General features: G+C 33.7%; 1 protein-coding gene across 3 annotated transcripts in view; it reads left to right on the top strand.

Moving 5' to 3' along the window:
- NUP54 (nucleoporin 54) overlaps positions 1–11,598 on the top strand; it is a 29,929-nt gene that overhangs the window by 11,350 nt on the left and 6,981 nt on the right. For 2 of the 3 annotated variants that reach the window (XM_011360559.2, XM_011360561.2), the window contains exons 4-9: positions 932–1,158; positions 2,666–2,853; positions 3,657–3,853; positions 4,049–4,120; positions 5,237–5,291; positions 5,724–5,817. In XM_011360559.2, coding sequence (XP_011358861.1) covers positions 932–1,158; positions 2,666–2,853; positions 3,657–3,853; positions 4,049–4,120; positions 5,237–5,291; positions 5,724–5,817 — 833 coding nt within the window. The remainder of the gene's footprint in view (positions 1–931; positions 1,159–2,665; positions 2,854–3,656; positions 3,854–4,048; positions 4,121–5,236; positions 5,292–5,723; positions 5,818–11,598) is intronic. The other variant, XM_011360560.2, reaches the window with a different exon arrangement.

Raw genomic sequence — 11,598 nt, 5'->3', positions numbered from 1 at the left:
ACAGCCAGCTAAAGCTTTAAGCCTGGAATCCTGATGGTTGGTCCATTTGTTGTTCTTTTCACTATATATTTCTTTGTGATAAGAGAAGGAAAAGTGTTTATTAAGATGATAATGATGTAACACTGATAAAATGATTCTTTTTGTTTATTTTGTATCTTTGTATCCAATTTGTATTTATAATACAAATATAACAGCAATAAAGGTTATTTTAAAAAACAATTTTGCAACTTCACAACCTTTACTTTTCTATATCTATGTGCTTTTTTTTTTTTTTTTGGTTTTTTTTTGGATGTGGGTCTAATATGATGGACCCTGTTTGTGTTCTGGTAATGGAATTAATTATATTAAGATGATGCCATTAGAAAAGCAATTTTAACATTATAAGAATTGTCCTGGTATGTTAGTTTCCTATTGTTCCATAACAAAGTGTCACAGATATAGTGGCTTAAAACAACAAAAATGTATTGCTTACAGTTCTGGAGATCAGAAATCTAGAAATGGGTTTTACTGGGTTAAAATCAAGGTGTTGGCAGGGCTCTGTTACTTCTAGAGGCTCTAGGGGAGAATCCATTCCTTTGTCTTGTGCAGCTTCGAGAGTCTCTGCATTTCTTGGATTGTAGCCCCCTCCTCCATCCTCAAAGCCAGCTGCATCCCATCTTCAGATCTCTCTTTTATCTGACCTCCCTCTTCCTGTTTAAGGACCCTTATGATTATGTTGAGCCCATTCTGATAATCCAAGATAATCCCAACTTAATCTCTTAATCATATCTGCAAAGTCTTGTTTGCTGTATAAAGAAACATATTTACAGATTCTGGGGATTAGGTTGTGGACATCTTTGTTGGGTGGGGAACAATATTCTGCCTACCATACCTAGGATCTGAATTGATTTTTTTTTTTTTTTGAAATACTAATTTTGGGGTATATTTTTAGCATTAGGTGGTCTCTTCAGTCAGCCTACACAAGCTCCTGCCCAGTCCAACCAACTGATAAATACTGCAAGTGCTCTTTCTGCTCCAACGCTATTAGGAGATGAGAGGGATGCTATTTTGGCAAAATGGAATCAACTGCAGGCCTTTTGGGGCACAGGAAAAGGATATTTCAATAATAACATTCCACCAGTGGAATTCACACAAGAAAATCCCTTTTGCCGATTTAAGGTATTAATATTGCTTTTGCTCTTCACTTGGAAAGTGTGCATAAGAGAATATGATATGTAGATTAAAATAATATTAAGAAAACAATTGCTTGTTATTTTAGTACCTTGAGTGTGGTACAATTATACTTTCGTTTTAAAAATACAGAAATTATAATATAGAAGTGATTTCTTACATTTGTGTGATTAAAGGTGACCAGGAAGGTATGAATAGAATGTAATTTATAATTGAGGAAAAAGTGTTAACAGAAGGGAAATGGTCTGCTTGGCATCTTTAAAGAGGAGATGTAAAACTAGAATTTAGTGATAGTCATCTAACATTATCCGGGAAAGTGTACCCTAATCAGCAGACAGGACTTTCTGTTCTGGTTGGCATGTACAATCCTATTGTCATTATTATAGCTGGATGCCAAAGCTGTTAAAACAGTGTAGTCCATTTTCTTTGTTCTCATTCTGTGCCTAGCAAACATAAAACCTTTCCATTTGAATTTGACTTTTCAAAGATTCTGTTCATCAGCCAGTGAGGGGTATTTAGGTCAGTTTGTGGTGAATTTTTATAACAAATTAGCATATGGCAATCCAGTTTATACTTCAGCCTCTTTTGAGTTTTGTTGACCGATGTCAGTCTCTGAAACCTAAACATAAGCCTGTCCTTGGAGCTGCAAAGCTGAGAATTAGACCCTAGAACAAGATTAAACAATAAAAAGTGACTAGCCAATCTTGTTAGGGAACATCTCATTATCTCATCACTCTGACAAAAAGTGTTTAGTGACTAAGAGGTATACACTAGACATAAGTTGACTATAACAATTTAATTTTTAAATTGATAACACAAATGGTAAAATGCATAATGAACTAATCCAGAGTGAATTTAAATTCTTTTCAAAACCTTGTGTTATAAGTGGTGACAAAAGAGAAAAGGCTTCTATCTAAAAGATTAATTCCCTAAAAAGATAGTTTGTCATATTTAATATTATGTGAAAAAAAACTAGCCCATTATATAAGTTTTGTATTACAGAAAACCATAAAATGACGTAGACATTCTTGATAGTATGTATAAGTTGACTATGTTATTATTTTACTTTAAAAGTACTTGTTTAATAAATCATTTCTTTATATATCTAAAACTTAAGATTCCATGAGTCTGATATGTAGTAAAATGACATACATTTTGGTCCATGACTTTTGTAGTCATTTTTATACGACAGAGTTATTTCAGTAGTGTGCAGAAACACCTAACAATAATATCAAAGTTTTTCAGAGGAGAAAGCTATTTAGTTACTCCATTGAAAAGGAAATTTTAACTTTACTCTATAAATTTCTTGGGTAAAATAATTTCTCTTTATACTTGCGTGACCTTCTAGGGCACAAGGAGAAAAGAATCATTATTTCCTTTACTACCAGACCTTAAGCTGTTTTCCCTATTTTAGCACATATGAAGCTATTAATATTAAATACCTGATTTAAGATCTGTACATATTTTTGATATTATTTATTTTGTCATCCCACAGGCAGTAGGTTATAGTTGTATGCCCAATAATAAAGATGAAGATGGGCTAGTGGTTTTAATTTTCAACAAAAAAGAAACAGATATTCGAAGCCAGCAACAGCAATTGGTAGAATCGTTGCATAAAGTTTTGGCAGGAAACCAGACCCTCACTGTAAATGTAGAGGGTATTAAAACGTTGCCAGATGATCAGTAAGTATACATTAAATATACTATTTATTTCTGTGTGCCTTGGCCCAAAGAAAGTGATCCAAAGTGTTTTTGTTGCTAAAACAATTATATCTCAGAGCAGAATGTTATTTCTCAGCTAGTGATTTTTCAGTACTTACATAGAAATGTTTAAAAGCTTTTTTCTTAATCTTGGATTTTGTAATTTATTAGATGCTAGTAATTTCTTAGATTTTTTCTTTTAGAAACAGGAAGAAACAATTGTGGCTGTATACAAATCAAGAGCCACAGAGAGGTTAATGGAAAGTTTTAACTGATTAGTATTCATGTTCATTCATGGATAAATATGATTGATTAACTTCTGTTGTCCTGCAATTTTCACACTTAGTGGCAAGACATTTGCTTTAGGCTGTCTTTGGTTTAGAATTATTGTTATTAGATAACTGAAATCATATTTTACTTCTTGGGCTTAACTTGCAGTAAAACAGCCCATGGACTTCAACAGAATTTCCAAAATACTTCTTGAATCTAGAAAAAAATAATAAATAATATTTACATAGGACTTTGCAGCTAAGCAAACATTTTACAAATACTATCTTATTTGCCTTTAATCTCATTTTAACTTCATCATTTAAGTTGCTTTATAGTTGAACATAACATTAAGTAAAGGTTCCTTATTTTCAGAGAGTTAAGAAAAAAATTTTTAATTCCCTTCTAAAACCATTTCTGAACTCAGCTAGTGCCCTTTGAAAATCACATACTGCATTGATATTTATGGTTATGAGTTATGTGCTCCATATTTTATAATTTGGTTATTTTTTTCCCAGGACAGAAGTTGTCATTTATGTTGTTGAGCGTTCTCCAAATGGTACTTCAAGAAGAGTTCCAGCTACAACACTATATACGCATTTTGAACAAACCAATATAAAAACACAACTGCAGCAACTTGGTGTAACTCTTTCAATGACTAGAACAGAACTTTCTCCTGCACAGATCAAACAGCTTTTACAGAATCCTCCTGCTGGTATGTTTCAAGACGCATAGAGTTGAGGAAATGAAAGACTTAGAAATATATGCGTCCACTATTTTGGGAGGTATTGGTTATTAATGTTATTAATGTTATTAAAAACTAGTGTCAGTTTATTACATGTCTGTTTATTTAGGACATAGTTTTGAATGTTTTTATTGTATTCATTCATCTAGTGTTTTTATTATATAGCTAATATGTTTGCTAGAAATTTGGGGAAATTACAAGCTAAAGGAAAATTGTCCATAATCCATCTACCCAAAGGTAATTTACTTTTAATATTTTGATTTATTTTTTTCTAGTTTGTCTCTCATTTTAACTGAGTATTCAAGTAAAACCTGAATGTGTTCTCACTGTAAAATATTCTAGATGGCATAACTAGGTTGACTATATGACTATATGACAGATCCTTCTCTATCTCCTTTCCACAGAAGTAACTACTATTAATAATTTATTGTGCTATTAGTCTTTTATCTGTGATTTTAATACAAACATATGTACATGGAAGTCCTTAAAAAAAGGATTCTGCCCTGTACATTTACTGCATCTTGCCCTTACAGTATTTCTTAGTATTTTCCATGTCGGGTCATAAAGGTAAATCTTATTCTTTTTAAAAACTACATGGAATACCGTGAATGTACCTTACATGACCTAACCTCTAGTTTTTTACCTTTTCACTGTTATAAACTATGCAACAATTAACATCCTCATAAATATGTCTTAGAATACATGGGTATTTTTTTTTTAGACTAGATCTCTGGTAATGAAATTTTTGAGTCAAGATTATGTATACTTTATATGTTGTTAGCTACTGCCAAACTGCTCTCCAGAGAAAGTTCTACCATTTACATTCATAACAGGAATGTGTTGTTTTTCTCATATTTTCTCATATCTTTCATTTTTCTAGTATTTTCTCATTTTGCTCTAGTGTGTCAACAATGATTACCTTTTACATTTTGCTACTCTGATGACAAAAAATTAATAGCTATTTTCATTTGGATTTCTCTGATTACTAGTAAAGTTGAGCATCTTTTTGTAAATTTATTAGCCACGTTTGTATTTTTTGCGAACTACCTATTCATGTCCTTTACCCATTTGCTTAGATTTTTTTTTATCTTCCTGAATTATAGGAGCTCTTTCTATATACTCTGAAGATTAATCTGTTATCCTATAGGTTGGTTATCTTATAGGTATTTCCTATCTATACTTTTTTTAGCTTTATCCCACAAAAATTTTTATTTTTATCGTGGCCATATTTGACAGCCATTTTTCATTACAGCTTATGGGTTTTGCGTCTTATTTTGGGAAGGCCTTTCCCATACAAATATTATAAAAATGGAAAATAGTTTCTTTTAGAAAAAAATTTTTTCTTTGTGGTAGGTGTTGATCCTATTATCTGGGAACAAGCCAAGGTGGATAACCCTGATTCTGAAAAGTAAGTATATCTTCATCTTTCTTTTCCTATAAGAACTAATACTTACTATTAGGAAAGCAAAAAAAATTTAAGCTATTAATTTTAATTCTTACATTTGAGATGAGTTTATTTTCATTTCTGTTGCTTTTTACAGAATGTTGACTATGGTACGGCAGCGTAGTGTGGTGAAAACATTGAAATCTGAGTACTAATACCCTAATTATATTTGCATTTAATAATGCAACTTTTGACTGAACTCTGTTTCCTCCTTTGTAAAATAGGGAGGGTAAATAAATCTCTGCAGTGTAACATTGTTGATTTCATAGTCCTAGATTTGTCCCTAAACCCTAGAAATTTAATGTGAAATTATATGAATGTTATCACAAAAACCTTAAGTTCTCATATTTTGTAATAGATTTAGGGCCTGAAAATTGACCACTTGCATTTCTTCAGGTTAATTCCTGTACCAATGGTGGGTTTCAAAGAACTTCTTCGAAGACTGAAGGTTCAAGATCAGATGACTAAGCAGCATCAGACCAGATTAGATGTAAGCATTTTCAGCTTCGTTTTCTGGCTCTGGGAATAGTAAAAGGGATCACAGACATTTCTTTTTACCATGTGTGTTATTATTTTATCTTATAGGGAAACAATATAGTATATACTGCAAATTAACAATTATAGCTTTATGCAACTACTTTTTTTATTATAGGGTCTCCAAAATCATGTAAATCTGATTTGATGTATTTTAACAATGAATTTAAAATTGTTGCCTTAGCAAATTAGATTTCCATTCTGGTTCCAGCCATAGAATGAATATTATTTGCTTTATTAAACACTTTTTATTTATGGGGCCTTATGAAAATGGAGGCTGTGATTCTTCATGTTGTCACAGTATGTTATAATTGTAGGTTAATGAAGCAGAATTAAATTATTAAATGCTTAAATCTACATAATATTTTATAAAGTAGACTTTCATAATCAAATAACTGAACATTCTTAAAGGTCACCTCTAAATTCTCTAAATGGAATTTCTGATGAGATATTCATTCGGATTGTTTGAGTAATGAAAAGCTTACTGTTTTATGAAGCAACCCATTTTGTTACCAAACTCAGGTGTGGCTGCTTGCTGCTCATGAGCCAATAGTCCAGAGACAAGGGTTGGGGGGGCGGAAAGCAGGTTTACTCAAAAGCTGGCACCCTGAAAAGATGGTGGACTGCTGTCACAAAGACCATCTGACCATCTTGCAGCTTGTGCTTCAGTGCCAGCAGGGGTTACAGGGAGAGGGCTAGGTAAGAGACAAGGGCTGACTAAGGGACAAGGGAGAAATTCAGAGCCACATCCTGGAGGGAAGGGAGAATGTCTCTGGGTCTACTATCTTGTCTTCTTTTTTATCCTGTCTCCTGACCATGGCTTGTTTCTCAGGCCACCTGGAAGGAAGGTAAGTGAAACAAAGGAATTACCAAGGAGGGGTAAGGAACTCCTCTTTTCCCATGGAGTCCTTTGCACAGCATGTTCTGGTAAGGAGGTCTGGGAAGGATTTTTGCAGTCAGTCTTCTGGCACCCAGATGTCTGGGAATGAAGCCAGCTTCCTTCGAAGTCTATGGTTCTCAAGCAAGCAAGCTTATCTACAAGTAACACATTATCTCAAGCAAGCAAGTTTATCTACAGGTAACACATTAGTTAACAAGGCATTTTTATTTACATAAAAATGTGAATAAGGTTATAAGGACAAAAAATGGTTATAATCTTAAAACTATAATAAAACAACAATCATAGTTACAATCCCCACTGTCATTTGTTTCCATTTCAATGGAAGTTTTGTTGTTCTACCTATAATGGACTCATGAGACAATAATTTATCATGAAATGCTCAAACTTGCAATGAGACATGGTGTTCAGTTCCTCTAGTCGGAGGAAGAGTCGCAAGGTGCATTTGCTTTCTAATTGTTGTATAATTATGATTATTTTGAACATTCTGTAAGAGACTAATGTTAACATTAATACTGTTACGCCTAACTTTACAGCTCCTCTTAGGACAGATTTTATTTCCAATAGTATCCAAGAAAATAAATCAGAAAACCAATCTCTCATGTCTTGGAACAAAGGAGTAGGCATATAAAGGTGGAAGGGTAAGGGTAGAAAAAAACCAAGTGAATCACAGTGTTATTGTATTAGGCAAAGCCTGTTTGAATCAGAGAAAAAGAGCTGTATCAAAGAAGTGAAGCCTGTGTATGGTTAAAATTTCACTGTCGGCTAGCTCTGATAGAAATTCTCTCTTACATTGATCCAGTATATCTTATCTACCTTCCTATAATTACACCCGTTTTCTTTGGCATTGCTCTGTAGGTTATCACTGTGCTTCCCATGACAGCTCTACAGATATTCAAACATAATCATTCTTCCTTTTTAGTATTTCTTCTCTAGCTGTAAATTCCAGCATGATTTTGCATGTGACATTCCTAAACCCTTCATTTTCTTAGGTTTTCATTGATTTTCTCTAGTTTTCTGTTTATTATTTGATTAATTTCTTCTCTTAAACATTTCCTTTATTCTTGCTTTCGGTTTTTCTCTTAGTTTTCTAATTTTTTAAGGTAGCAACTTAGGTTATTGAGACCTTTCATCTTTTTAATATAAGAATTTAATGCTGTTAATTTCCTTCTAAGCACTGTTTTATCTGAATCTCACAAATTTCGATAATGTATTTTCATCTTTAGTCCATTCAAAATATTTTCTAATTTTCCTTGAGAGTTCTGTTTGACTGTTGGATTTTTTGACTAATGGATCATTTAGAAGTATTTTTCATTTCCAGATGCTTGGAGATTTTCCTGTTATTCTGTTGTTGACTTCTAGTCTGATTCTGTTATGGTGAGGGAATTTTGTATGATTTCAATTCTTTGAACTTTGTTACGGTTTTTAACCCACATGCCTTTGAAAAGAATGTATATTCTGCTGTTCTTGGTGGATTTTTCTGTTAGTGTAAGATCATTTTGTGGATTGTTTAGCTTTCTATATTCTGACTGATTTTTCTGTTTAGTTCTACAGTGAGAGGAGAGTTGAAGTTTCCAGCTACAATTGATTTGTCATTTTCTCCTTTTCATCGTATTCATTTTTGCTTCATGTTTTTTGAAGGTCTGTTGTTAGGTACATATGTATCTAGGATCGTTACATTTAATGGCAAACTTAGCTTTTATTACTATATGTCCCTCTTTATCCCTGGTAACTTTCTTTGCTCTGGTCTACTTTCTCTGGTATTAACATAAAGCCACTCTATTTTTTTTTTTTTTTTGATTAGTGTTTGTATGGTATATCTGTTTCCATCCTTTTACTTTTAACCTACCTTGAGTCACATGCCGCTTGAGGGGGATGGATTCAGAGATATGTGTTAGGTGATTTTGTCATTGTGTGAACATCATAGAGTGCACCTACACAAACCTAGATGGTAGAGTGTGCTACATACCTAGTCTGTATCTATATGGTACAGCCTATTGCTCCTAGGCTACAAGCCTGTACAGCATGCTACTGTATAAAACAACATGAGGTTAAATCAAGCACAAGAGAATGATGTAATCAGGAGATGGGGTAAACAGGAGATTATGAGGCTGCTACTGATGTAACACAGCCTAGTGTTCTATAGCAAACTTTTTTATAAGTAGAAAGCGTACACTCTAAAATAATGATAAAAAGTATAGTAAATACATAAACTAGCAACAGTTTATTATCAATATGTACTGTACATAATCATATGTGTTACACTTTTATATGTCTGGCAGTGCAGTAGGCTTGTTTACAGCAACATCACTATAAACGTGATTCATGCACGAGCTATGACCTTAAGACAACTGTGACATCACTAGGTGATAGAAATTGTTCAGCTCCATTATAATAATCTATGGGACTGCTGTTATATATATGGCCCATCATCAATCAAAACATTGTTATACAGAGCATAATGTATATCATATTTAAAATGACTCTAATAAAAGCATAAAGTTGTAATTTAGGCCTACTATTTTATTACTTGTTTTTTCTTCCCTCTGTTTTTCATTCCTGTTTCCTCTTCTCTGCTTTTTTTTTTTTGGACTTTTTTTTAGCATTTTATTTTTAATTTGTTGTCATTTCAACGATCAGTTTCTTTAGTGCTTGCTCTAGGGCAGTACCTCTCAGTTGGAGATTGTGGTGGTGGAGTTGCTGGTGGTGATTTTGTCCCCCAAGGCACATTTGGCATTGTCTGGAGACTTGTTTGGTTGTTAAAACTGGGGAGTGCTACAGGTATCTAGTGGTAGAGGCCAGGATGCTAATAAACATCCTACAGTGTACAGAACAGTGCCATTGCAACAAAGAATTATCTGGCCTAAATTAATACAGGCATACCTCGTTTTATTGCTCTTTGCTTTATTGCACTTCACCGAGGTTGCATGTTTTACAAATTGAAGGTTTATAGCAACCTTTCATCCAGCAATTCTTTCCATGCCATTTTCCAACAGTATTAGCTCACTTTGTGTCTCTGTGTCACATTTTGGTCTCTCAGTATTTCAAACTTTTTGATTATATTTGTTATGGTGATCCATGATCAGTGATCTTTGATGTTACTATTGTAATTGTTTTGGGGCTCCACGAACCACACCCATGTAAGATGGCAAACTTACTTGATAAATGTGTGTGTTCTGACTACTCCACTAACCAGCCATTCCCCTATCTCCCTCCTTACCGGGCCTCTCTATTCTCTGAGATACTACAATATTTAAATTAGGCCATTTAATAACCTACAATGGTCTCTCAGTGTAAAAGTGAAAGGAAGGGTTGTAAGTCTCTCACTTCAAATCAAAAGCTATAAATGATCAAGCTTAGTGAAGAAGGCATGTCAAAAACCGCAGTAGGCTAAAAGCTAGGCCTCTTACCCCAAACAGCGAGCCAAATTGTGAATACAAAGGAAAAGCTTTTGAAAGAAATTAAAAGTCCTACTCCGGTGAACAAATGCATGATTAGAAAGTGAAAACAGCCTTATTGCTGATATGGGGAAAGTTTTAGTGGTCTCAATGTCGTTAAGAACATTTGCGATTCCTGGGAAGAGTTCAAAATATCAACATTAACAGGAGTTTGAAAAGTTTGATCCCATCCCTCATGAATGACTTTGAAAGGTTTAAGACTTAAGTGAGGGAAGTAACTGCAGATGTAGTGGAAGTAGCAAGAGAACTAGAGTTAGAAGTGAAGCCTGAAGATGTGACCGAACTGCTGCAATCTCATAACTAACGGATGAGGAGATGGATGAGCAAAGAAAGTGTTTTCTTGAGATGGATGGAATCTACTTCTGATGAAAGATGCTGTGAAGATTGATTAAATGACCACAAAGGATTTAAATATTACATAAGCTTCCTTGATAAAGCAGCAGCAAGGTTTGAGGTTATAATTTTGAAAGCTTCATGAGTAAAATGCTATCAAACAGCATCACATGCTAGAGAAATCATCTGTGAAAGGAAGAGTCAATGCAGCAACTTCATTGTCTTATTTTAAGAAATTGCCACAGCCACGCCAGCCTTCAGCGACCACCACTCTGATCAGTCAGCAGCCATCAACATCAAAGCAAGACTCAACACAGCAAAGATTATGACTCAGTAAAGGCTAAGATGATGGTTAGCATTTTTTAGCAATAAAATATTTTAAAATTAAGGTTATGTACATTATTTTTTAGACATAATGCTACATACTTAATAGACTAATGTAGTGTAAACATGACTTTTTTATGCACTAGAAACCAAAAAAATTTGTGACTTAATTTATTGCGATATTTTTATTGCGGTGCTTTGGAATTGAACCCACAATATCTCTTGAGGTACGCCTGTACCTGTAGTGACAAAGTTGAGAAACCCTTCTCTAGATATTTTATAATGGTGTATCTCCTTACACCAAATCTAATAGGCTTTTCTTGGAGCTGTCAGCATGATGCCCACTTCCAGGTTTTGATCTGTTGAAACCAGACTAGGGTAATGCCTGAGGGGAAAAAATGGTAAACTCACCACCACTTCAGTGATACTTCAAATTTATGTCTTCTTCCCTGATCCTCCTGCAACTATTTATTTTTGAGAGTCCTCAAATAATTGCCTGGGCATTCTTTTCAAATTTTAAAGCTATATTTAATAGGAGAGGATAGAGTGGCATATATGTAGTTATCTTGTCCAGAATCAATTGTTTGTATTTTTTGTCAGCTTTTTTACTAGGATTCATCTCTTTATTGAATTTCAGTTTATAAGATTACAGATATCTCCTAGTATCTCATCTCTCTTTGGTGTCCTTAGTTGAACATAAAACCTTAATTTTAATGAATAATAT

This window comes from Pteropus vampyrus, unplaced genomic scaffold (genome assembly GCF_000151845.1).
Source record: "Pteropus vampyrus isolate Shadow unplaced genomic scaffold, Pvam_2.0 Scaffold56, whole genome shotgun sequence".
NCBI lineage: Eukaryota > Metazoa > Chordata > Mammalia > Chiroptera > Pteropodidae > Pteropus > Pteropus vampyrus.
Note: the sequence above shows the minus strand (reverse complement) of the source record. Positions and strands in the feature narration are given on the sequence as shown.